General features: G+C 38.5%; 1 protein-coding gene across 4 annotated transcripts in view; it reads right to left on the bottom strand.

The window, feature by feature from the left end:
• The window catches only part of TJP1 (tight junction protein 1), a 165,966-nt gene that overhangs the window by 5,920 nt on the left and 132,306 nt on the right, over positions 1 to 27,740 (bottom strand). For all 4 annotated transcript variants that reach the window (XM_027704367.1, XM_027704368.1, XM_027704369.1 and 1 more), the window contains 18 exons: positions 22,336 to 22,472; positions 19,898 to 20,003; positions 18,905 to 19,055; positions 18,276 to 18,384; positions 17,410 to 17,629; positions 16,809 to 16,993; positions 16,578 to 16,673; positions 16,059 to 16,141; positions 14,823 to 15,033; positions 14,183 to 14,283; positions 12,654 to 13,007; positions 12,007 to 12,258; positions 10,343 to 11,242; positions 9,947 to 10,041; positions 9,216 to 9,440; positions 3,092 to 3,267; positions 1,956 to 2,397; positions 337 to 554 (listed from right to left, as the gene is read on the bottom strand). In XM_027704367.1, coding sequence (XP_027560168.1) covers positions 337 to 554; positions 1,956 to 2,397; positions 3,092 to 3,267; positions 9,216 to 9,440; positions 9,947 to 10,041; positions 10,343 to 11,242; positions 12,007 to 12,258; positions 12,654 to 13,007; positions 14,183 to 14,283; positions 14,823 to 15,033; positions 16,059 to 16,141; positions 16,578 to 16,673; positions 16,809 to 16,993; positions 17,410 to 17,629; positions 18,276 to 18,384; positions 18,905 to 19,055; positions 19,898 to 20,003; positions 22,336 to 22,472 — 4,061 coding nt within the window. The remainder of the gene's footprint in view (positions 1 to 336; positions 555 to 1,955; positions 2,398 to 3,091; positions 3,268 to 9,215; positions 9,441 to 9,946; positions 10,042 to 10,342; positions 11,243 to 12,006; positions 12,259 to 12,653; positions 13,008 to 14,182; positions 14,284 to 14,822; positions 15,034 to 16,058; positions 16,142 to 16,577; positions 16,674 to 16,808; positions 16,994 to 17,409; positions 17,630 to 18,275; positions 18,385 to 18,904; positions 19,056 to 19,897; positions 20,004 to 22,335; positions 22,473 to 27,740) is intronic.

Below are 27,740 nucleotides of genomic sequence, written 5' to 3'. Positions count from 1 at the left end.
GAAGAAATGTTTCTATTCAGAATGTCTAGAGTAAATCCCTAGACATCTACAATTTCAAAGACTCTTAGTGCACCAGGAAAGTTTTAAATTAGTACTTAAGTCTACAAATTAAATATTCTCATGTTATAATTCAGGGCCTCCACCTTGCTTGCCACTTTCAGTATTAAGTAGAATATTGCTTCCCTTACACACCCTGCGAGATGTATACTCTGTATCTTCATGCAAAAATCTATATTACATATTGAAGCACATTACAGTTACTGTCTTATTCTATTTTGTTGTTGTTAGAAAAAAATTGTATTAAATAACAGAACGGTGCACTGTGCTAGCTCTTACCTTTCTCTTTATCCAAAGGTGGAAGTATACTGTTGTCTCTGCAGACTTTAAAATATATTTCTTGCTCTATTCCCTCTGGAATGGCTCCTTGTGGTATAATAATACTAACTCCAGTCTCTATGGAGCTCAATACACCACCATTGCTGTTAAATACACCTCTTGCTGTGGCTACAACAGTGTGTCCGTCTTCCTCCTCCTCATCCTCAAGTGCTGAAGGGCTGAAGAGACAGAAAGCCTGGCAGTTTTATCAATATTTCCTTCCTGAAAGTCAGGGGCATACTTCCCTCTAACATTTTAGCAGAGCACAGTCCAGGGTAGGCCAGCACCAATTTTTAGGAAAACTTTAATATGCCCCACACTTGAACTACTTTCACCTTAGTTGTCTTGCACATTTAAATTCTGCCATGACAAAACATTTTCAGTAAAAAAACCCAACAAAAGACAAACAAACAAAAATCCCCCACCCCAACAAAAAAACCCAAATAAACAAACACCCTCCCTCCTCCCAAAAAACCAAACCACCACCAAAGCCTACAAACTCTGAAAACGTTCTGGAAGTAGTTAAAGCAAGAGTTCAGACCTGAACCTTGTGTTTTCAAACGCCTGCTCCTGGATTATACATAAAGAGCTTACCCCAGCTACACACTTCAGCTTCGTATCACTAAACAGCATTAACATCTGAAAGTTTATTTTTTGTCTCAAAACTCCATTCTGACTTTAATACCAGAAGTAGTAATAATTCCTATTCAAGTCACACCAGACCCTCCTACTCATCTATACATTGAAAACAAAGCTTGTAAAAAAAAAATTACACACTTTTTCCCAGGTTATAAATTGAAGAGAAATATGTGACACTGATGGCTAGTCTAAGCAGATTTCAAAACAATTTCTAAAGAATTTCACTCAAAGAACCAGTAAATTTGCAATTTTTAGCACTACAGAACTATGTAGTATAAAACATTTCTCAGGTGCTGAAGAACAAATAACAAAATTTCAAGTCCAGTTCATTAATTATTATTTTGAAATAAAACATTAATAAAACTGTTCTGCAAATTTAACAAGTCAGCAAATAGCTTAAGATTGTAATACTATCTGCTCTTGACAGTTCCTATAATTAAAGCATATTAGGCAACCATGATCTGCTTTTAAGCAGCTGTTGATTTGTCTCATAGTAAAGAGAACCAATATTAAACTGCTGAATTTACTTTCCCCTTTTACAGGTAATTTTTGAAGTATCCCTTATGCACGTGTACCATGAGATCTCTAAGCACACAGAACAAATACAATTTGGTGCAACAGCTACCCTTAAAAATTAATTCCACCTTCTAGAAACAAAAGTGAGAGGACAAATGACTACCATCTATCAGAAGATTCATAATTGGAGTATGAGAAGTGGAAAATGAAAGCCATGCCATTTTCTAACAATAGAATGCAAGACGGCACAGGGACACAGGACACACTTGATCTATCCAAATGCTCTAAAATTCTGCCAAAAGGCATTGAAGAATCACGGTATCAATCTTTCAACATCAACAGAAATTGGAAGCACATTAAAAAAGCTGTGTAACAGGTGATCTCCTATTGATGTACTAACTGAAAGAAAAAGAGCAGCAGCTTACCTTACAGGAATGGCTTTAGGCACAGCATTAACATTATTTGGTTGATATTTAGGCTTGTCGACCTGTACAGCATAGGTCTCCATTCCACTCTCAAAGTCCGGAGGCTGCGAAGAGCTGTGTGCTTTCAAAATTGGTTGAGGAGAATTTGAAGATTTTGATGGCAACTCTGGTTTATGCTGAGCTTCATTTGGCAAGAGATTATGGTTGAATTTCGGACTTTCAAACTTGCGCTCAAAGGGCCTCGCGGCGCTCGTGTAAGGTTTCGTTGTAAAACGGTTGTAGGAAGGAGTGACTGTTTTCTGCATCTGCTCAGTTCCATTAACGGGGCCTTTGTCGGGGAAGCTCTTCTGAGGATAAAAAGTGGACTGCACAGTGTCCTCTCTAGAGGATCTGAAAATTGATGACTTATTCTGAGGTGGAGGAGGGTCAGACACAGAGTTAACTGCAATGCGAATAAAAATGCCAGAACTTGTCAGTAAATTTCTAGTCACATACACCCTGGTATAAGAACATATTTTAGTCAATTCTTAATCTACTATGTAAAATATATACAGGTGCAGCTTAGCTCCACTAGATCACTGTCCTTCTGTGTATGCTCACGCAAGTTACTAACACTTCATTAAACAGATATATTGGAGACAACGGTATGACCTTTCAATAAAAAGGTTAGACTAGTTTATATCATGATCAAAAAAACCAGAAAGCCAGCACTGAAAGACCACTGTGCACAAACCAGAAAACTCAACTGAAATGGGCAATCCTCTCAATGTGAAAGTGAAAACAACTTTGTCTTCACTTTTTAGAAGCCTACAACTATTACTCATGTCTTAAGAATTCTGGTCCAAAGAATAGAAAGGTATATTTTTCAAGTAATGTAAGTTTTGCTATATCTTTGCTGGGTCAGCTGAGACAGTTACAGGTATCACCAACACCTGGAAGCTGCGGTTTCAGACAGAATCACAAAGTGATTTCATAAAACTCAATATCACTACAGGAAAAAACTATCTGCAATAATAATTATTGCAAGTTTCAGTTACAGAATGTAGCTACCACGTTAACATGCTGAAGCAACCCCACAAGAACCTGACAAGCAATAGCTGTTACCACAAAGACAGGTCAGCTTTCCAACTGCTCACCTTCTGAAAGTGCAGGCTTGTGATGTGCTGGGAGAGACAGGACAGGGCTATTAATGGACTGTGGCTGTGTGTACTGGACTGAAGGAGCAGGAGGAGGAGTTGTAACTTGAGGGATTGGTTCATAGCGTTTTTCACCCACAGGCCTATCCATTGGTTCAGTATCAGTTGGTTTCCCCCTGTTGAAATAAAATTAAAAAAACAAACATTTGATTGTTTGGTTTCCTCGTGGCTTCTGCATTCACTGCTATTTTTTTTCTTCTAGAATCATCTGATTTCCATCTCTTCCTATAAACATTAAAACATTATTTTCTGGAATATCCTGTCTCAAGCATAAAAACATTTATTGATAAGCACAAGAGAGTAAGACAACACTGACCTTTAGAAGATTAGTAACACAAACCAAGGCAAACAAAAGGCAGATGACATTTCAGGTGTATTTGCACAATTGCCTACAAGATCTTAATTTTTCAACTTGATTTGGAGTAATTTAAATTAAAAAGTTTTCTCTAATTTAATGAGTCTTCAAAATAAAAATATAAATCCACTTCTTTCCGGGGTGGGCAGGTAGCTTTGGAAAAGTAGAATTAGCCAACGGGACAATGAATTCTAGTACAACGTTTCTAAATACACCTAGTATTTGAACAATGCCATCTTAATTAGAAATGTAATCAGCTTAAGCTTCACTAGCTTTATGTGCATAGTGTAGATAATATTAAAATCTCATTTTCAAAACAGTTTTCTTACGCTAGAAGTATTGGTCCACAAGTTTATTTCAGGAAATTACCGATTTCACAAATACCTGTAAATTTGGACTGCAATATCTTTATTGCACTTACTTTCAAAATTTTAAACACACAAATTCTAAGTGCACATAATGCCTGTGATGAAATGTAACAGTGAGAGGACACCTGAAAACATCCTCACATCAACAAGTCTTACCACTTGATGTTCCTTTTCAAGTAGTCATAGCTAGTGTAAGAGCCAAGAAATCTAGGTGATGGCAAAGCAAACAGCAATAGAAGAATGAAAGAAAACAGTCATTCTATCTTAAGCACATTATTTCTTCACACTCTATGTTAGTCCTAGCAGCTGTCATACCATAAGGTTGTTGAAACAAAGAGATGCTATTCAGAGCCACATTTCTGATCAATGTACCATGATCACACACTGTATTTGATGTGAGATTTGGTCAGTGAGTTAGGATGTAGTCAAGATCTCACATTGGCAGATATTGAAAGTAAGAATGAGATTACACAAAGCCATTTGTTACAATCTGTATAAACCAAGTTATTCAATACGTTGTTAGAATATGGGATTTATATTCTGTTCATTTCTTTCCATCTCTCACAGTCCAATTCGCAACAGCTTCTTCAGTCACAACATTCACAGAATGATGATGGTTTTGTCTTGTCCTGCAGATCATGTACTGAGGGTACATTCACATCAACTGTTCCTATAGCACTATCAGCTCTCCCAATAGCAGAGGCAACATCATAAAATGCTTCTGATTGTGTTCAACAATACCTTAAAGGACATCTTTGAACAACTGTTTATGAATACTAGGAGACAGAATACCATAAGTATACTGATGACTTCCCTCGATTTTTAACACTTACCTTGCTTATATATTGCAGGAAAATACATTTTACATGAGGTCAACTTACCCCTCATTCCTTCAGTTTCTGTATGCTCATAAATATGTAACAGGCAATAATTTTAGACACCAGCCATCCTACTGCTTCAGAGGGCTATATTATAAAACTAAGAAAAGTGCTGATCAACTTCTGAAAGTCTGCTTAATGACCACATGAATGTGATGATCAGTGAGCTAAACAGCATTTGTATGAATATATTTCTAAAATCAGTGTTGCAAAAAAGAGATCATTTTAGATCTACCGTAAAGCTGGCATTTCCACTCATTTTATTCCAAGCCATTCATCCAACAAGACAAGTTATCACTGCATGCTCACTCACTGTTGTCTTTATTCCAGGTGGGCAGTAGCCACTTTCTCAGGAAACTGCCCACCTGAAAACATCCTCAAATCTTCCCAGGGAGAGATAGGAACCAGGGGAGGGCAGCCATGCTAAAGCACATGGGAAAAACCCTACCACACTCCTCACCTCAGCAGAACTGCTTGCCAGCTTTCTGGAGAATAAAAAAGTGTGGAAGGGTAGTATATTTTGATGAAGGCGGAGGAGGAGAAAGCTGTGACAACACAAATATGACAAGTCCAAAGTTGTGTTCAATATGAAGCACATTCTTCTGTCACAGGCTCCTCACCAGGGGCAGAGAGAGTCTCATCCCCAATGCTCAGAACCTGGACACAGCCAAAGTGATCCACAACCCAGTGCTTGCTTACCACTTGTGAGTGTATAAATGAAGGTCCCCTAATTATTGACAGGCTGTTTTCTAAGCTGTTTCCCACTTCATCTTCGTTACAAAACTGCTACTTTAATTTAAATGGAAGCAGACATTAACCACTAGAACGAACCAGTGGGCAACAGGCTCTGAGTACACTGTATGCTGCCTGGGAGTGCAACAGCAACTGCATTGCTGATCTTCAATGAGCTCCAACTCTAACAGACACTCAAGAGTCTGGGTGCTGTTGGGTAAATTACCTCATTCTGCAGCGTGTCAAGCCAAAGCAGGAACTACAGTGAACCAAGCAGGAACAAACCCACTACTCTTAGCCACAGGGATATTTGCCTCAAAGTGCTCCAACTAGATCCACTGAAACATGTCCATTCAAAAGTTCTACTATTTTCTCATATCAAAAGAAAAACTATCCCTTATTCTACAGTTCCTGACCATTGTAACATGCAGATATGGCATTACTCCTACAAAGCAGCTTTAGCAACAGCAGAAGTTTCCTAAATTATGCAAATAACCCACCAACAAATTAAAAGAGTAAAAAAATTTGTAATGGGAAAAATACACACTGTCACCATACTCACTCAGAGGCAAAGAACTTCACATAATTTAACGTTTCACATTAATATTTAAATGCTAAAAAAGTTGTAGTTATTGCTCATGAATAAATAAAATTTGTCCTCTGTACCCAGAATACATTATACAGATTATTCAGGAGCAAGAGATTGCATAATCAACAGTTCCTGTAAAATCCAAATTTAGTCCCGTTTATTTTTAGACAAGTTTATTCACAGAATAGCAATTACCATAGAAATTCACTGGGAAAAAAAAAGATGAATAACGAGCAAGTAACAGGGTACAGTGTGGAAGCTGGTGAGAGAAGAGTCCTAAATACCAATGCTTTCTCAAGACAGCAGTTGGTTTGTGTTTCCACACAAGGACACTGCAGTATACAAGAGGCAGTACTGTCCAAGTGAGCAGTGTTCTTGTTTATCTCTTTCCACTTACATTAATATTTTAGTATTTGTCTACTTGCACAGGACTGCCCTGGGTAAATTTTCTTTCCCATGTCTGTCCCTTCCCATCAAGGGTTACTTTCTTTCAAAAAGCAAAACCACAACATGTTTGTCCCCCGGATATATGAAATTGTCAGGCTTAAAAACCAGTATTACCTTACTCCTTTGTGGCACTAAGATGTCACCTTCCATTCGTACAAGCCCTGAAGTTATACATAAACTCACAATCAAAAGAAAATCAGAACTGAGCAGCCAAAGAACAGAAGTGTCACAGCAGACAGAAGTGAAGGGTAGAAGTATGGAACAATCTCAACCACTAGCTGTTCTGCAGCAAAAATTCAATAGTTGTGTACCTCTCTCATGCTTTTCAGCATGCATGACAACACTGCAGGATAACAAATGTACAATGAAAGCTTACAACACTTTCCATCTGAAGAATTTCAGTCCTCACAATTACCTGATGAAAGCTCACAACACTTCTCCCAAAGCATGACTTGCATTCACAGTGGCAACACAGTCACTGCCTACAGATCAAAATGGAACATCTCTGGGTAACACTGGGGTTTGTATGTGAGAGTAGAACATTCCAAATTACTGCAATGAGGCCAGTCAAGACAGCTTTCTTAGGTCTGTGACTATGATGCCCAGAGAGCAGGACAGCTATACCCTCATCTTTCCATCAAAAGACACTGGGCATGTGAAAAGGAAGGATAAGGAACATCTTTGACTGGGAATCAGAACTGGTTACAGATTACTATGTGCATGCCTTCCTTAGCATGTAAAAGAGCAGAATAAGAATCAGTTACCCAATGTAGACTTAACTAGAAATAAAAGTGAAACCTTTAAAACCTATCAAGCTTTTCGAAATATTCCAATATTCTCAGTTCACAAAGACAGACACTGGATGATCACAGACAATGTTCAAAGGAATAAGAACAGGATTCCCTAGTTCTAGCTCAAACCCTTCAAGCACTGGAATACAGTGTATCAAGTACATGAAAGACACCTTGCACATACACTAGATATTATAAAACTTTGGCTAGTTAATTTATTATTTCACTCTGAAGATCTCATTTACATTAAGGCTGTCAGGTTTTCAGCTTCACCTGAACAGTCCATGTTTCAAGCGGTAATACAACAAAAGCCTTCCAAAATGCCCAATTTTCAGGCTGCACACAGCAAGCCAAGATAGCTTTTCACAGTAACAGCTAAAACACCTTGTTACAGTTTGAACCAAAACAAATTTAGGTAACTGTGGAGAGTATTCACAAAGTTTGATTAAGTATCCTCCAAAATATCCAGCTCTTTACCTGAGCTAAATCTGTTCATGAGCTTTCACACAATTTCTGTATCAAAATGTTCCAAATCAAGGAAGCAAAACAATACAGGAAACAGATGTTTCCATCAACAGATTAAATTCTGGCCTCAGCAATATCCCCTAAAGGCTCATTTTCCTAATGTCAAACGTGGCTAACCTGTACAATCCTGTCTGCAGAAAAAAATGCATATATAGAACTTCAATAAATCAAAACCTTTGCTTTGAAATATGTTTAAGCACTACATATCAGACTAAGGAAATATTTTGTTACATTCTGTTTATGATCATTAACAGAACATAATCAACAATCTGGATGAAGGCACTGACTGCAACCCCTCAGTAAATTCACAGATGACTCCATAAGTGTGAGTGTCGATCTGCTGGAGGGCAGGAAGGCTCTGCAGAGGGATCTGGACAGGTTGGATTCATGGGCTGGGGCCAATTGTGTGAAGTTCAACAAGGCCAAATGCCAGGTCCTGCCCTTGGGTCACAACAATCCCCTGCAGCTGCAGGCTGGGGGCAGAGGGGCTGGAAAAGGCCCCAGGGGTGCTGGTCAAACGCAGCTGAACATAAACCCAGGTGGGCAAGAAGGCCAAAGGCACCTGGCTTGTGTCAGTAACAGTGTGGCCAGCAGGACCAGGCAGTGACTACTGCATCCCCCTGCACTGGGCACTGGTGAGGAATCTCAAAACTTGGGCTCCGTTCCGGGGCCCTCGCTACAAGAAAGACATTGAGGTCCTGGAGCACGTCCAAAGAAGGGCAATGGAGCTGGGGAAAGGTCTGGAGCACAAGTCTGATCAGGAGTGGCTGAAGGAGCTGGGGATGTTTAGCCTGGAGAAGAGGGGGGTCACTCTCTACAACCACCTGAAAGGAAGTTGTAGTCAGGTCTCTTCACACAGGCAACGAGCCACAGGAAAAGAGGAAGTAGCCTCAAGTTGTGCCAGAGGAGATTTAGGTTGGATATTTGGAAATATGTCTTCACTGAAAGGGTTATCAGACATGGGAACAGGCTGCCCAGGAAGTGGTGAAATCATCACTCCTGGAGATGAAAAGACATGTAGGTGTGGTTCTTGGGGGCATAGTTTAAGTGGTGAACCTGGCAGTGCTGGATTAATGGTTGGACTTAGTGATCTCTTCCAACCTAAACAATCCTATGATTGCATGGTAGTAAGTGGCAAGCAAAAATAACACCTTGAAGGCCCTGAAACCTACAAAAATTATTCATTTACCAAAACAAAATTATGCAGTTATGTGTTTTCAAACTAAAGCTACATCTAAACAGAGACTTCATGAACACAAAATTTCAATTCAGTACCACAAATCCCTGGAATTCCACTGACACGGGCAGGATTTCTGCTGTAGTCCCATATGCCTCCCTACTTTTTCAAATTAAAAAACAAACAAACAACCCAAACTTACTTTGAGTAATTACTGAAATTCAGCTGATTCTGTGAGTGTATTGGTTTTGTGGGCTCAGGATGATGGCTGGCAGGGACCTGTGCAGATGGCTTATTTTCAAAACTCCTGCGGTCGAAGTACGAGAGCTGCTTTCGATAATACTCCTCATCTTCCTCAGGATCATAATGATTGGAACGCACAATATCTTCAGGTGGCTTCACTTGAGGTCTCTGTGGTTCTGGGGCCCTAACCAAGAATAATAATATACAGTTGCCTTGCCCAGTTGAACAAGCATAATTACACCTGAATTACAGTTCTATTTTATAATCTAGTTAGTAATAAAACAATGAGCATGTCATTCTTATAATTGTACACCTTGCCTTTTTTACCTATATTGCGTGAAAATTAGACAGCTGTGGCACACCATAAAGAAAGAAAATCTTTATTTCCCTTTGACTTTACCTTTTCCCTTTTGTTTTACTTTCTAATTATCACAAATAAATATAGAAAAAAGTAACATGGAGATACTTAACAAGCTTTTTCCCTAAAAATGCTGAAAAAACACTATGTCCTTCCCCCATTTCCCAGCTATTACACCCACGAGAACTCAGCGCCTTGCTTTACTGTTGACACAGAAATCATACTGACCCACTCTGACTCCTCTCTGCAGTTTCCAAATTGAACCACTAAGATGTGCTTCTGAATAGTCTAATCCCAAAATGAAAACTAAGTTTAATCAGTTGTGTACCTACCTGTAAGTTGTTTTCTCGTGCTCATACTGGCTTTGAGAAGTTGGTTTTGGACCAGTCACACTTGTGAGTGCAGGCTTAGGTGCTAGTTCCGGAGGCTGGAAAGAGAAGCACAGCATATTCTCTTAGTTTCAAACACTTTGAAAGATAAAGCTCTTCATGATCAAGAAAACCAAGACTGCCGCCCTTTCCCCCTAAATATTAGCAAAAGATGAACTGGTAAGGTTCCCATCAGTGTTTTCACAAAAGTGCTCAGTTTCTGCTTTTAAAACATACCAGTCACGTTGCTAAGAGGCTATTTCATAAGCAGTAAAGCTTTGTTTCCAAGACAGTATTTTACTTCTTGCAATAGAGTCTCATTAGCAAAAAAGAACAAATGAAAAACTTTAAATTACTTACCTTGACAGTTGATGTATCACTCGGGTCCTTCATTTTTTCTAAAGACGGGGATCTTCTCCTCTCAAATATCTTAACCCTACTTCGCACAGACTGTGGTTTCATGGCTGGATCTTCCTCTTCCTCTGCTAGAGATGGTGGTGTAGGCAGTGGTTTACTGTTAGAAGGCAAAACTTCTGGTTTGGTTTGTGATGAAGGGGGAGGAGGAAGTGAAACACCTGAAGTGCTATGAGAAGGCTCATACTGTCCAGCTTTAGCATTGTAAGCTTGAGGAGGACCTTGTTCATAGCCCCTTATGTGTGGCTCAAAGTACTGCTTGGGTTCTGGAGATCGAGATATGGCTGACTGGTATGGCTGAGCTTCTGGTTTGTATCTCCCGTGCGTGTCATACCCCACAGTGTGCTGATCTTCGTATCGCACCTGTGGCAAGCTGAAGTTTTTGGGTGCATGCTCATAGCGAGGTCTGCCGTCAAAGCTCATCGCAGGGGCTTCCTCAAAACGAGGTTGTGCTGGGTAATAGCTGCGGTCTGTGCTCTCTTCTATATTTTGTCTGGAATCAAGATCCCGAGGAGGCTGGTTTTCATAAGCTGTTCTTGTTTGGTTATAGGGTTGTTTTTCCTCATAATATGCCCAGTGCTCCTCATAGGGAGGCACACGGTCATCATAATGTAGGCGAGGGTCATAACCACGAGAAAACTGATCTACGTAGTTTGTAGAATCATACCTGTATGTTGACTGTTCATAGTCCCTGCTCGGTTGTTTTTCTGCATACTGAGCCTGGGATTCATAGATCAGATTTGGGTCTCTTTCCTGTCTCTGTACTGGGTGATTAATTGCTGGCTGTTTTAAGACATAGCTTTGTCTGGATGCTTCTTCATTAACATATGGATCCTTTCGGTACACCTGTTAGAGAGGGACATACTTCTCAGTTAAAATGAAGAGTAACTAACTGCAGCTGCATCTGAAATGTAGTATTTTAAACAAATTTAAGTTTTAAATATTGGCTTTCATTTAGTTTAAAAGCAGAATAATTTGATGCAGTTGTTTGCAACCGCAGGAAGTTGAACTTGGTGATTCAAGAGATCCCTTTCAGTCCTATTTTTAAGCAAAAACAGTAGATTAAAAGGGAAAGACAAAGGTAATAGCCATATCTTTGGGGTTTTATGTTTGGGGGGGCACACAATTTTTTGCAGGATGTGGAAAAAGTGGAAGTCAAACCTGAAAATAGATTAACACAGTTCTAGCATTGCTGAGGATTTATACAGAAGTCACCCAACAAATTCGACTCAACTGCATGATCAATGATTTGGCTTGATTACAAAAAACCAGTGTAATTTTAAGGAAATAAGATTTTTCTCGAGGCCTCATTAACGGCAGAACATTGTCAAGCTAAGGAAGTCACAGTTCAAGTAAAATCAAAATACAGAATGCAGCCTTTTTTTAAGAAGTCATCTTTTTGAGAAGTGAAAAGGATAGTTTGAAGCCATGCACACAGAACATTAGATGATGCTTAGCAATTTAGATGCACCGTTTTTGGTAACCTGCATGATCTCTCACAGGAAAAAAAAAAATAAATCAGAAGGGATTCTTCAAATAAGGGCAAAACAAAGATCATGTGCGAGCTTGATGTAGAGCAGGAAATCAGCGCAACAATGTGGCACAGGTACCTTTGCTGGGTCTATGTGCGGCGATAAGGATGATGGCTCTTGATCTCTTAGCACTATATGAGCTCCCTCAGTACTCGGTGTTCTTAAGGGGCCCGCTTGTGGTTGGTAAGAGTTGTAAGGAGCAGCAGTAGGCTCCTCCAGTCTGACATTAGTTAGGTTTACATTAGCATTTACTGCAGAGGTTGATGAGGTTGCAGGGTTTGATTCAGGCGACGGGGAAAGGTAAGGGACTGCAGGTGAGGCTTCTGCTTTCTGTGAAGTGTTTAAAATATTTTAAATATACCGCTATTGAATCAATGCATGACTTTTTGATTTATATTAAAATAATCTAAGTGATGCTTTGACTGATGCAGCTAAATGTAGAATGAAATGTACTGAAAGTATCATGCACTAGCACTTCCAGAAATTCATTAGGTTGAGGATTAAAAAAGCAAAACATTCAATCCCCCTCCTGTCAAAATAAGTCGCTAAAACAGGCAGGGCAAGCTGATTCTCCAATTCATTGTAACACAGTATTGTTGCTGTTGACAGATTCTTGTATGCACTCATGACACTGACAAGCAGAATATAAATGGAGATTTCCTGATCAAGAGAACTTGCAACCTGAAGTAAGCATAAAATGGTCAGTATATAAAATGCTTTCTTACCGGCTGAGAAGTAGTGGTTTTAAACCCTGAAGAATCTATTCTGAGATTTGGCTGTGGCTGAGCTTGAGATGCGTAAGTAGGGTAAGTCTGAGTTTCATGATGCATTCCAGAAGAATCTTCTCTGACCGGTTCAGAAGAGCGTGTAATAGCAGATTCAGGAGGAGTCCCAACCTCATCATTCAGAGTTTCATCCAGTTCTTGATCAGTATAAGCACCCCCTTCTGTGTCTGTGTCTTCATAATCAGACGTGTGTCTGCTGTCTGTGCTGTACATGGAATACTCACTGCCAGGAGCGGAGAGGTAAGAAAGGCGGTCATCGTGTAAATCAAGGTCATCACTTGTAGCACCATCTGCCTGTGTCAAAATTAGAGTACACATTTATTGAAATACCTCTTAAAGAATCCCCTTTTTCCTTCCAATGTAAATATTGGAAATTTTTTTTGCGAATAATTAAAAACTGAACAAATGGAATGCATCTATATTGTAGTTCAGAACAAGACAAATTTTGGTAGTGAAAAAGTTAAGTTATATTCCAAATCCAGCAGCACAGCAAAAGTATGAAGATTCAGCAGTTCTGAATATCACAGGGGAGGAGAAATCAGGGGAGGTTTCAATCACTGAAGATGTCAAACTTAGACCTAAAAGCCTTTACTGCAGCCTGGCTCTTACACTCAGTCATCTGGCCCCTTAGTAAAATGATTGTAAGGGAGGGGACAGTGCACGCTGTCCACAAATATCAAAGTGTTTGGAAAGATACAGAGCTGCACTTTAGAGGGATACTATGATATCAGAATCACTACTTTGAAGGTAGATATAAGGAGGTAAAAGGAGCTAAAATCTAATTAAGAAACACATAGCAATAGCCAATTCATCATTTGCTACAAGTAAGCAAACAGTTGGCATTTCACTCAATAACAGTTCGAGAGGAATGGATCTAATGTGCACAGGTTAACACGCAGCTTGAGAAGGTAAGTGGAGTTTTAGGGGAAAACATAGAATACCAACTTGTGATTTTGCATCTGTGTTCTCACAACTGAGAGAACACAGTTCTCAGAAAGGTCAAAGAACATGAATATGCCATTTGCTTTTCTGTTAGTGAAAAAAATCATTCATTATCAGGCAATCCTAACCCCATGCACACAGGCAGCAAAATACCCAAAAGTTCTTTGATGAAAAAAACACCCAATCCCCACAAAGTGTTCAAAGCATTATAAAACCTCCAGTTAACAGCAGCAATGAGCAAATGCTCCTTTCCTACACTGCTACATGGATAAGGACAACTGCACAGCTCTCCTTAATAGAAGAACTGCACTAATGTAGTGACAAATCAGCTTTGAGCAGCTCATACAGCCCTGAGGCATTACTGCTTCAGATTTCCAAATGACAGTTAAAATGAGGAGGAAAAAAGAAAAATACGCTTCATCCCACAACCATCAGCCCCCATGTGTAATACCAGTTACAATGAAAAAAGCAAAAAACCTCTCATAAATAAAGTTTTGCCATTTCTCTCTAAACACATAATTTCTTACCTTTCCTTCTGAAACCCACACTAGTTGGTTCTGTTGCTGCTGAATTGCTTCCTTGAGCGCTCCATACCATCCTTCATTCATTGAATTCAAGTTAATGGTAGCTAGAAGTACAGTAGATTAGTTTGACTTATGATTTCTGCAGAACTATGAGAAGGATCAGCACCATGAATAATAAAAGCAATATAAACTGGTAGGTTAAAACTATGAGATTTAAATAGTAATGTAAATATTAGCATCCAAAGCAACCTTAAGGCCTGATGTGGTTTGGGGTATTTTATCCCACAGGAAATACTGAGTTAACAGTAGCTCAGAATAGAAAGAGGCTTCAGTTTAGCCAGGTTAAAAAGAAAGTTCCATCGTTTTCCTTTTTATTCAAATTTTGATTTTGGCTGATCATCCTGCAAAGCCACCAGATCTGTTACAAGTATTATTTTCAGTTTTCAGATTGCTTTACATTCGTGCAGTCATGTGCAAATGATGCACACACCAATTAACTACTGGTTATTGAATGGGGAAGTCTGAGCAAGTCAATCACTGCTTGAATTAGTCCATTTGCAGAAAATTCTGGAGGAAGAAGCCTCTCTCATCTTGCCTCCTTTTCCCTCTCAGAAATGCTAATCCAGTGTGTCTAATTACTTACTTGTGAAGAGATGGTGATTATTTTTGCGGAGTTTGTGAGCTCTCTCATACAGCTTTCGGGCACTTTTTCGCGATTCTGGGCACAACCTCATTCTCATAGTCTTTACTCCCTGCTTAGAATCAGGATTTAGGAACACTACAATGGGATACCACTGGGCATAATTCAGCCTGTCCACTGCATTAGGAGTGACATCCAATAAAGCGTGTTTGTCCTGTTGTGATAAAAAGGACAGAGGCAAGGAAGTGAATCATTTATATACTACAGGCAATTTTTTTAAAACATACTCCACAAATTTATTTTGTATTACCTTTAAAGAATTCATTGGTTCAAAGTATTGATTTAAATCCTCTTCCTATTTGAATATCAGAATAAAAGAAACCAAGCCAATTCTAACACCAGCCTACATCAGCATATACTTTTTGAACTCTAGGACTGACTGCATAACTCTAACATTTTAATATTTAACTCCCCATTTTAAAACATCTCCTCAAAGCAACCAGGCACTGAACTAAAAGTAAGTAGTGCCCTATTAGCATTCTGTGAATAAAAAAAAAAAAAGCAAAGATCGAAACATAAGACCTAGTGTCTCATCACACACCTCCATCTTCCTTTTAAAAAAAATAAAAATTCATTCTAAATGCAAACCTTGGCCAGCTTTCATTCAATGCAATCAAGCACACAGCATGAAGTATACTCACTTTGCTGCTACAATAGCCTTTTGCTCCCCTCCTATTGAAGCACCCAAAAGGCTTCCACCTTGTTTTTAAGTAAGGAAATTAAAAGGTGAGCCTCTTACCATGAACTAATCTTAAAGGTTTTAAGCATCTTAAGGAAGGGAAATAGAAGAACCCTTAGTCCTTGCACAAAAAAACCAATGTCAAGTAATCAATCTGTACATTGGGGTGGGGGAAGACTAATAACTCCATAAATACAGTAACAATTTCTAGCTGTTATGTCACACCATGGCTTTAAGTGACACAGGAGACAGCTTGAAACAGCCTTAATGGAGAGAGGAGAACACTCTCTGGAACAAAGCCTAGAACTATATCTAGGCTGCAGTTATTAATATGGAGAAGGTGATGGGGTTTTTTAATTAGCCAATAGAAAGATGAGAAAGTTAATGTTAAAGCAAACACACTCAGTTATTATTCTACATTTAAAACAGCTAACACTTTACTTCATTATACTGGTTTTACTCTTCTGGTGTTAAAGGTGGAGTGACAATAAAAGACTTACTCTATCGATTATCTGTTTTATAGTGTGAAGACGGATAATGCCAGAACTACGTTGATCAGTACCAGCATCTCTTGGTTCACTTTCTGGTAAAGAGGACACAGTTAAAATCTATTGTACGCTTACAACAAATTCTACATTCCCTCATTAAGATAAAACAAACCATTTCAGAGCTCAAATCTGATTCCAAGTAATACATGAAAATCTACCCATAAAAAAAAAAATCACGTCTTGGCCATTTAAAAAAAAAATTAAAAATCATCAATCACATCTTTACAAAAGTACTTAGAAATAGGATAAGGTACAGAAATAAAATGAAATTTGAGAAGGCTCTAAATAGAACTAATACTACTTTTATCTTCAGACCATTATCAGCAACCATACAGTGGATTACATTTAGTCTGTTCCTTTATATTGTCAATGTCTTGTTAAACATGTTAACTAAAGTAATAACGTAGAAACAATTTAGGTAAAGAAAGCTGACTGTTTCCTAACTGCAGAAAAACTTGATCTCACACTTACTTGCAATTTGAAAGATATCTGGTTCTTCTCTAGCAAGTTTCTCCCGTGCAACATCAGCAATTGGACCAAAAATGGTTACAGGTCTGAGAAACCCAGCTAGAATTGAAGGCAAAAGAAAAGTCAAGATATAGTGGTTGCTTAAAACAAATGCAAGATACTCCTAAACACACTGGCTATTTTAAATCAAACCACACAGACCTGTAGTGTGCAGCAGGAAGAGTAAAGCCATACCTTCCCGAAGAACAACTCTTTCATAGGCAGGGAACTTGGTCTGAACAGGTTGGGCAGACAGATCTTCTCTGCTTTTCCGGAGGTTTCTTTTTGAGCTCCGCAGACCTCGGAATCTCCAAAAATCTGCTCGATCTCCTCCCGCTGTCTTTGGAAGCGTGTACTGCACGCTGGCGAGTTGTTCCGCTCTAAGATGACAACAAACCCCAGTTATCAAGGAGGTCAGGTTCTGAAGTAATGCTTGATTAGCAAGCTTACACCTTCAGAAAAAAAAACACCCCACCACTACCAGCTGAACCAAGCTTTTGTTGTTTCTGTCTTAGGAAGCACAAGACAACTACTGAGTTTGATATCACGTTTCTAAAACTTACTATATCCTTGCCTCTTGTATTAAAAAGAAAGTTGATCTGTAGATTGTGCAGAGTCAAAAGCAAATCCAGAGATCAGATATCTTACTTCCACTTGTTTTAACTTTCGACACTTTTTCTGACTGAACCAGTTCTATAAACTCACACCCTGCAGACAAGTCCAATCATTCATTATAGAGATGCAGAACTTAAAATTGTAGCTTTAAATCAGCAACTGCGGTATTTTAAGATCGTACCTGTTTTTGTTAGGTATGATACCTCTTTCCACTTCCTTGTGGTTCTTGCCAATTCGAATTGCCAGCCACGAACCCAGTTTACCGTTGTACAGAGTGTCCACCACCCGGAACACTTCACCTTTATTAAAACTTAGTCCATAAGGAGATTCCTTCTCGTATTCAAAATGAGTTCTGATATAGAAAGAATCCCCTACATCAGACTCAACAATGCGACGATAAACTGAAAAAAGAAAAAGAAATCCCCAAATATCAAGTGTTACTTAAGTTCCAGTCATGTCCTAACAGTCACAAAAATTACTCAAAGCAATGCCTCACCTTAGTTCTTCTTGTTCTAAATATACAATATTACTTCAAGAAGCCTTAATGTCTCAGAGCTGCTCTATTTTAAGCAGCATAACTATTTATAGAAAACTCTACTAACAGAAATTCAACTTTCATAGTCAAAAATTTGATGCAAGTGCAAGCTTAATTCAGTTGCCCTGGAAGGAATTAGTCTTATGAGGAAAGAAGTTTGTACGTGCAAACACATCAGTTTAATCACTCATTTTCAATGGCATGACTACAACAGGCTCTTCTGCTTCCACCAGGCTTTAATGCCGATACTTTTCTTAGATGTCAGGGGTTATTTCTGATGAATTTTTCTGTTTGGAGTTTTGTTTGTTTGTTTGTGGGGGGAGGGGTTGCACTGTTATCATATCAGTCTCTAGTCCATTTGCAGTAGTAACTAACTGATTCCAAATCTAAAAGAACTTAATAGTCTAAGGGGCCCATTTCCTGCAAGTCAGCAGTTAGGCATTATTCACTAGACTTTTTAATTCTATTCCAAGTAGTTTTCTACATTACTTCCAATATACAAAAATATTTACCATCTTTTTTCTTCTGTGCCAAAATCGTTACTTCTTCGCCTTTAGGAAGATCGAGCAAAAAAAGGACAGCTTCTTCTCTGATGATATTTGTGAAGTCTACATTATTTACCTGGTATCAATGAAGTAATCAGTTTGATTTAGCATACAACATTATTACAGAGATTTAACTATACAACAGGAAATCTGAATCTATGATTTTTTTTCTTAATTTCATACACATCAAGTACATGTATTTCAAGATGCCTCTTGTACCTCTAAATAGTCCCACTTTATTTCTCAATAACAGCAGAGCTTCTGGGATAATGGGTAGTTGTTCATTTTATACTCAATGTTATGGAGCACCTATAAACATCAGTAGCCACAGAGTCCTCTGACAATTCAGTCACCCAGCAGTTAACAAAATCAAACAATTTTATCAACTGAATTAGTCTATAAATTTTCATGTAGAAAACATACTAACCTTCCTAGCAAGAGCAGAGTAAGAAGAGACTTTGCTGCTATTAAATCATCTAATAAGTACATGCAGAAAAAACTCCGTGTGAACTACAAAGGCAACATATTCAATCCTACAGAAAGAAAATCTACTTTGGTACAACAAAACACTTGTACTGTTACTGGTTTTGACATACCCTGAGAATCTGGTCCCCTTCCTCTAATCCTTCTTTCGCCGCAGGGCTGTCTTCCAGAACACCAGCTACAAATATGCCAACATCATTGCCACCTGCCAGCCGCAAGCCCACACTATCTCCTTTTCTGAATTTTACCAGTTTCATGCTTGGCCTAGGGATTTAGAAAATATTCCACTTAGAGGTCTAATAGCATGAAATATATTCTGGTAAATTTGAAACTGAACACATGCAAAGGAGTAATCTGCCCGTTAGTCAATTAGTGGGTATTAATCTATGCATACCATTAACTGCTTATCAACCGCAGCATTACAACACTCGTTAGCAGCACTTCAAAAAAACCCACCTGTATTTACTAGTTTAGTGGGGTTTGTTTGTCTTACATTCATAGAGTGATTTAAGTGAGACACTGACACTCTCTTCCAAAAATGTTCTTCCTTTTAAAGAGCTGTGCTGGTATACAGATCTATTTTGGTTCTGAAGAGATTAACATGAATTTGAGATGAAACCAAACTAGAATCTATTCTCATGTACACTAATGTCCATAAAGGAGATCCCAGTTGAAGTAGACTCATTTCCATGTCAGGAGACTGCACGTTTCTGCAGTGACCTTTACTCACTTATTTTCAATTACTATGAAAGGTAAAGTATATGCTATACTATCTCTCCTCTCTTTGGAGATGGGGACAGGGAAGAAGGGGTGAGGGCACTCAGGGAGAAACAAAAACTACAAATTCTTTTCACCTGTTGATCATTCTAATGGTTCATTTCCATAGAAACAACTAGACTTTAAAATGGTATGTTACATAATGTAAGTGCCAACAAGGCTCAGGAATAAATCTGAAGTCTTCATCTTAATATTTCTGAACAGAAGTGTCAGGACAGCATGTTGGACTTGACATCAGACCATGTATACAGGTTATTCCTCACTTTGGATACAAGTTTGTTTTGCTCAAGGACCAGGCAGTTTGAATAGTTTATTTCGAGTTACATTACCGAAGCATTCCATCTTCATGGGTTGAGTTGGGTAAAGGACCATCAGATGGGCTGACTGGTAAATCCACATCTGGCTGACCTCCTTGTGCATACACTGGCTTTGGTTCTATTAAAATAGCAAAAGATTTCCAATGTCCATTCAGTCATTTAAAGATCAGAAAGTTTAACTTAGTTCATCACTTCTTCAGTAGCCTTCCTCTATCCTGCCTAGATCCAAAAAAGTGAAATTCTAGAAATTTACAACAACAGAAGACACTCTTGTCATGCCATTCAAAGCAGTGTGATTACTGGCCTAATTATTACTTCAGTAAAAGTCCCTAAACTTCCTCTGTACTTCATCAAGTACCCCGAAAACTGTAAAACTACAAGAACTAGAAGGCTTCCTGCTCCCAAGACAACTTTTAACCGTTCTGCTTCTAACCTCAATTTATCTGACCTAACTTATTTTCCCTTGGTGCTCTTCCCTCAAGAATTTAATTTTTGAAATGAAAATACCACAAACTCTCAAACTACAATGCCTTGAAGTTGACAGATTTCAATGCTTACTTTGGTCCAGTGGTTCTTAAAAACCTGCACTTACTATGGTTCTGCTGTGGAGAGTCTCTGGAGCCCCTGGAGGAAACTGCCCCTGCAGGTTTCCCTCAGTAATGAGCACCAACAGGGGCTCTTCTCTGTTTTACATGCTTGGTCACGTTACAAGAATTTATATTTAAGGCTGATCTCTGCACGCTTGAGAAAAGTTCATTTCAAACAAGGCTGGCTTCAAACTAGTCTAATACCTCTTATCTTACCAACAACTGTGCCATCGTCCTTTCAAATCACTGAACAGACTAGTCTGAAATTGGGAATTTCAGGCAACAATTGGGTAATAATGCCTTTTTCTAAACATGATTTTGGTCTTTACCATACCATAATGAAGCATTTACCTTTAAGTCTTTAATGACCCTTCCTAGCCTAAGCCTCTGATGATTCCTCTGAACAAATACTCTCCCTTTACCCTTCTTCGACACCATGGACTATGACAGTCACCTTGCCCTTAGTCTAACCAGCAAACTGTCACAGATTCTGCCAACAACCCTTCTAACATTTTCATTACAGTCTTTGAAAGATCCTCATTTCCCTAGAACTTTCTGTGAGGTTATTAATTAAATATTATCTTTATGTACTGGCCCTAGAACTCCTCCCACCCAAACTAAGTACTTCCACATACATTCTATTCGTTCAAGAACAGAATATTTCTCCTTCCCCACCAACCTATAAAATCCCCACAAGACTTATTACTGGCTTGCCAGTCCCTCAGACCAATTATTAGTATGTTACTTTGGATTAAGAACCCTCTTAAGGGTTTCCTATTCTGGCTGGATTTGTAGCACACCAATTATTGATCTTCAGTATCTTACAGAAATACAGAATTCATCTTTCTAATCTCATTACCACATCCTTTTTCTATCTTGGCAAATATAAACTTACTTCATTTACATATCTTCAAAACAACCACTGTAAAATGTCACCTCCTGTGACAATTTTTTAGCAATGGCTGCTGTATCAGAAAATGTGTTCTTATTTTTAAGAACTTTAAGAGTCCATCAACATCATAACTCTTTCAGTTCTTCACTCATCTACTGAATACTACGTGCAGAAGTGGCACTGCTTATCCCCTAAGTCTTCAAATATTTTTAAGCTTGAATGTGCTTTTTCTCATTGTACCCAGCCTTTCAAAACCAGCTCTAAGCCATCTGCACAGCTTCTTTTTCTCTACTTGTAATTTCACTGAAGTGCCTCATTCTGTAAACAAAAATCTTGCGAGTCAGCCTGCCCTGAACAGTGTCCTGTCACTGTATCATCTTAGGTTTTTTCTTTGTTACACCATCTGGCTTTTATCTGTTGCCATTTAGCTTATCCTTCCCTTTTGGGAAAAAGGAATGAGATTTTGTTCTGGTTTTATTAGATGTACTGCCTTCTCGGCCCATGACTGTAGTTATGAAGTGTGACATGAACAAAGCATCTCGGAGTGTTCTGAGCTGTATCTTGGGAACAGTAGTTCTAAACAGGCTTAACTACATCCTTGTTATAAATATAGTCTGTTACAGTAACCCATAAGATGAAGTTTATTGCTGAACACTCAGAAATGACCGATCTTAACCTTGCTTGAGAAACCAAGAGAGCTTTTCACAAGCAGCGCCTATAACTACAACTCTAAACACTGAAATTTGACTGCTTTACAATGGACAGGCTCCACAGCTTAGGTTTTCAGGAGCAAAACTTTTAAAGTACAAATGGGATCATGGTTAAAAAGACTGTTCGTATTCAGAAATAAAAATAATTAGGACTTGTTGTAAGACTTTAGAAATCATTCCACAAACACGCAACGGCATAAAATCTTTACTGCTCATCCTTTCTCAACAATATCATGATTAATATATTAAAATATTTTTTACCTGGTAGTGGTGGAGTTTGTTTCTCAGTTCTCTCGACTGTCACTTCTTCCACAGTTTTAGAAGTATCATCTGCATTCTTTACCGGTGTAGAGACAGCTCCCGGTTTAGTTACTCTCTCATCTTCTCTGCTTCGAAGACTATATTGGAAAAAAATATTCCACTCTGCATACAGAACTGTTTCTATGATCTCAGTATACTAGGCCTAAAGAATAAATACTTTAATTCATAAAGTTGAGGGCAAAGAATTACCATTACTTAACAAAGTTTTGTTCTTAAACTATCACATTATTAAAAATCTTTACTGTTTCTAAATCCAAGTGTTTTGTCCCTAATTCCATGTTAGACTTCTCTAGATCTGGCTATTTAGAAAGCAGCAGCACATGGTGACACAAACTGCTCTCTGCTTCAAGCACATTAGTGCTGTATATTGAAAGCTATACAAGGAATTGAGAAGCAAAGGGAAGAAGAGCAATTACAATGATCTTTTTCTCACCCCTTCCTGTGGAAATCATGGATTTTTAGACTGAATTCTTAGGCTTTGCTGTGAAACAAGCTATTTTATCTGCTCCTTTGTGTGTCAGCTGCCCTGCAACACAAGTGCTGCTGGTATGGGTCTTGGCAGGGGCTTTGCAAAGATAAAAAGTATAATACAAACATGTCCCTGACTTCTCAACTTTTCAGAGAGGATGAGGCCTTCAATCCACCTGTTACAAGAAAAGAGTGCTTCTCATACACTCAGTCATCCACACGCTTTAGTAAGAAGAAAACTTGCTGCTTCCCATGCATTTCCTACATATGCTTATAGTGTAGAACAAAGGCATTTAAGACACGTTAAAATAAGAAAATAAAGAAGTGTCGCTTGCTCTTTAAATGATGAAAGCAACCAAAGTTCCAAAGAACATAATTGCTATTCCTTGAGCTCAAAAGATCAGGTATTCTTATATAGTTGTATAGAGGTAGAGCTATCAACTGTCTCACAGCAAAACTGAACAGAACATGTGCTGCATGTTGAAATGTTAACCACTACACTGCTACCTGCTCAACAGCAGAACATTTCATAGGCTTGGAACAGATGAATGCTAATAATGAGCTAGAAAGTTTCCTTCCTGGGAGTGCAAATAAGCACAGATATTAAGAATATTTGAGAGAAGACAGACCCAAATCCTGGCTTTTATATAATATCAGACTTAATTGCCAAGAAGGGGAAAAAAGGTATTTCCTCAAACATAATGGTGGCTTGGTCAGTAGGTACAAGAATATCTGCTGTCAAAAAGGAGAGGTCTGTGCTGAGGAAAAAAGGAGAATTCTGCATTACCAACAGCTAGATGGTGCTACTAGGCAATAATGAGCAACACTGTCCAAAAAGCTCAAATGCATCAAAAAAACCATCATACAAAGCTAAGACTGGTTATCCCAATCAGAAATGATACTTCAAGAGTGGGAAGTATGACTTCAGAAAGCAGATTCCAGCAAGTCTACTCATCCAAGATGTGCAAGAAAGAATAATAAAAAAAAACAACTGAGATACAAGCAGAACGTGCTTTCCTGCAGCAATATGAAGTTTAAAATGTAAGAAACAAAGCTTAGCTACTCAGGCAAGACATACTACAACTTCTCAGTGTGCTCCTCTGCCAGTTTTAAAATTGTGTGCCTGAAGGCACCTAAACAAAACAGAATACAGAAAAATACTCTAATCACCACAACAGTCTGGAAAAGCACCCCTTGCATTGTAAACACAGCAGCCTTATTTTAAAATTATTTATGCCTTTATCCAGATAAACCCCCATTTTTTGGGCTTCTAGAGTTCACTAAAATGATGCTAAAATGTATTTTACTTTCAGCACTAGACTAAAACATGACTGGACTCCTCATTCCCTCAAAAATACCTCCTAGCTTGTTAAAAACAGACACATACATTTAGCTATTTAAATGAATGCTAAGCATTCTAGAAACAAAGATGTCATGTAGTAGTGTAAGATACAACTAATTCCACTCCCCAAAGATTTTTGGGTAATGAGCACTAGTTAATGAGATATTACAGTAAATTCCCCCATGAGCCCTCTCTACCTGTTTCCAAGCACCTCCCAACATTTTAAAGAAACACTATTCCAAAACTGTAGTATTTGTCTTCCTTTAAAATTAAGGCCAAAAATAACGCATTACTACACAAAGACAAAATTAATTTTACATTTCCTCTTCACACAGTCCAAACCCAGTGTAGTTTTATACTGCTTTTACACCTGCATATATCAAGAGAGTGTAAATACCTCACTAAAATACAGACACTGGTGGGCAGAGCCCAAAACAGAGTCAGGTAAGTAGCTGAAGCAGCAGGCTCCTAGACTGGGCTAGTGCTGTGTGGGGAGGCAAATACACCCTGCCAACCCAAATGCCTGTAAAAGGTCAGGTCTACTCTATCTAAGGCATGACAGTTTCAGTGGGAAAAAGCTGATAGAAACAGAATTGTGATAGAACAAAAAGGAAACATCAGAACAGCAGGAGAGCAGATTTTTTTTTTCTTGACTTTGCCTAAATTGTCCAGTGAGCACTGAATATTTCACACTGCAAGATGATACAGGAAACAACTTGATGCTGCCACTGGTTCTAGGAGATGGAAACTTGGTAAAAACTGACAGCTGCACTTCCCAGGAGACAAAAGTGTTGCTCACTGTGTGCACTGTGACACTATTGTTTAGCATCTGTGCTGTGTCAGGGGCCCTTTTACCTCACTTCCTCCCCCATCTTTTTTTAAAGTATGCTTAACAGAAGCACTTTTAAATAACAAAATGCAGTCAGCCACACATTAGTGCCATTCACTGTCAGCTACTACTGCAGAATAAAATACAATTACCTGAGCACACAGAATGTTTGTACAGAAAAAGTTATGAAAAATATGAATTTGCAGGCTCTTCCCAGACGTGTTTTCAGCACATCTCAAACTATGTAGCAGAGAAGAGTAAGAACCAAGTGGTATCTTCCTAAAGACATCCATAATAGGGTTGATTTTTGTCCTATATTCCAGTTTTTCAGCTTGTTTTGAAAATGGATAGAACCAATCTGTCACGCTACATATGAATTGACAACTGTATTACAGAAGTCAACCTCATCCTTCCAGAAATAATTATGACCTCTACAGTGATTTCTTCAAGCTACCACATCTTTCTTGCTGAGGTTGAAGTGTTGAACATACCAGAGGACATTTTTGCTTCTCCAGTACCAGGTGAGGAAGTGTGCACAGAGTTCCCAAGCAGGAGTTTTCAATTAGTAAAGGGCAGCCCAGAGATGTATCTGGCAGGCTTGGAAGCACCTGACTTTAAATGCCCATTTTTAGGATAGGTCACAACCAAAAGCTTATCCAGCTCAACAACTTGTTCCTGCCAGCAGGAAGACCAGATAGTTAAGAAAGGATACATGATACTTCACCCAAAGTACTCTCCAACTTCAGAGTACAAAGAACTCTGTTGCTCATTCTAGCTTTTTAAGCATAGCTCTTTACAGGTTATACAAAGCCCAATTTGCCATTTCTATTAGTAAATTACAACAAATGTTTTAGAATTTGAGTTTTAAGAAAGACTGTTCATCAAGAGAAAGCTGTGAACTTTCTTTGGACTAAAGAAAACTACAAGTGCTCTTTAATGCTCAAACAGCACCTGTTATGGAAATTCTATATAGAGGAAAATTGCAAGCACAGTGCTGTACATACCAGTACAGAATACTGAGAGGTGGACAACACTGACAACCCTGCCAGATGCCAAAGCAGTACTGAAGCAAGTCTGCTGGCAGATTTCTGTACTCTAGTGCACACCCAGAAGTGTCAGTCTATAGTTAAGCTTGTATGAAAGGACTAAGAGGATTCCCCTGGAATTTCCCTCCTCATTAATATACAAACACTTGGCAGAACAGGGTCTAAATAAAGACTCATTATCTTCAATACATATTTTAATATCTTAAGATCAGTTGGAAGGCTTTTTGCACATTTCTTCCTCAGCTTGTTCTCAAGCCTTTTTCTTCCTTCAGATTTTCCACCAAATTTTAAAAACATTAAGTAGACACAACTAATTTGATTGTACAGTAGATTTGAGCTTGCACAAACAACCACTACAAAGAGAAGTTGCTCTCAACATGTTTTTCTTTATGTGGCTCAGGGCCCAGATTTTCTGATCTTGAAAGGGACATGTCAAACAGGAAATCAAGCCATGCCAAAGTAGCTCTTGTTCATAAAGAAGATAGAGCGGATGCATTCAGAGTTGAGATAACTTCAAAGTTCCTTCTTGGGAAGGATTTCATTCTTCCAACAGTGTGGTCTATAAGGAGGAAGTGACCATCTACCTAAACCACTGCAATAGGACTGGAAAGCACCAACACTAGGCTAAGTCAGTCATAGTTAGAGTTTTGATAGACTTTTTTTTTGTTCCTCCCTCCACAAGCCCTTTCAGTCTGCTGGAAATGCATGTCAAGACATACAGGTTTTAAATATGACAGAGATCTCACAACCTTCACAATCAAACCCCTGCCTCTGGCATCCTGCTTTTAAGTTTTTCCCACTAATATGGAGCTCCTACCCCAAAACAAGCTTTCATGCCTTGTGTCCTTCCAAGCAATATACACAGAAGAGAAGCAGAACCATCTGTAATCTATAACCCCAAGCAGGTCTACATGTCCTGCAGTTTCATTAACCCTTAAAAGATTCTAAAAGCCTTGAAGGTGTGTTATTTTTCCTTTTGGCAAACCAGACATTATTAATAAGCTATCAGGCATATCTTGATTTTATGAAACAGTCAGCTGCAATTTGTTTTTTCAGAGTTTTTGAACAGCATCTAAAAATCTTCAAATAGAGGCTCGGAATTCAAATTTGCACAGACAATTCTAACTACTGCTCCACCATGAGCACTCAGAGGGTAAACTTCTCTTACAAGTATCTAGTAGAATCTGAACTCCAATACTGAAACTATTTCAGTAAATTGTCTATTTCCAAACTGTGGAAAGGCAAAACAGGACAGATTTGTTATTCAAGACTAAAGTTTCACATGGAAGGAGAGGAAATTCCAAACCATATAGTACATTACTTCTCTCTGAATTTGTATAAAATTAGACTTACCTACTAAACAATTATCATCAATGTCCCATTACCAGGTTCAAATATTAAAAGGTACACCGTAAAAGGTAATTCTGCTGTGCAATACACCTTATTTTGTAGGGATTAAATGTATTCAGAAACATAACTTTTAAAGAAGGCTAGTGAGAAAAATAAAAATCCTATGCCTAAACAAAGCAAGATTTCAACAAGTTTACCCAGGCTGAACATTCAATAGGAATTGTAAATACATGTCATCTCAAATCTCCTTGCAGCCAACCACAATATAACTGCATGTTATTCAATAACATATATAATTATCAAACTTACG

Source organism: Neopelma chrysocephalum, unplaced genomic scaffold (assembly GCF_003984885.1).
Source record: "Neopelma chrysocephalum unplaced genomic scaffold, ASM398488v2 Primary Assembly neopelma1_274, whole genome shotgun sequence".
NCBI lineage: Eukaryota > Metazoa > Chordata > Aves > Passeriformes > Pipridae > Neopelma > Neopelma chrysocephalum.
The sequence above is the reverse complement of the archived record's forward strand: the minus strand, read 5'-3'. Positions and strand labels throughout refer to the sequence as shown.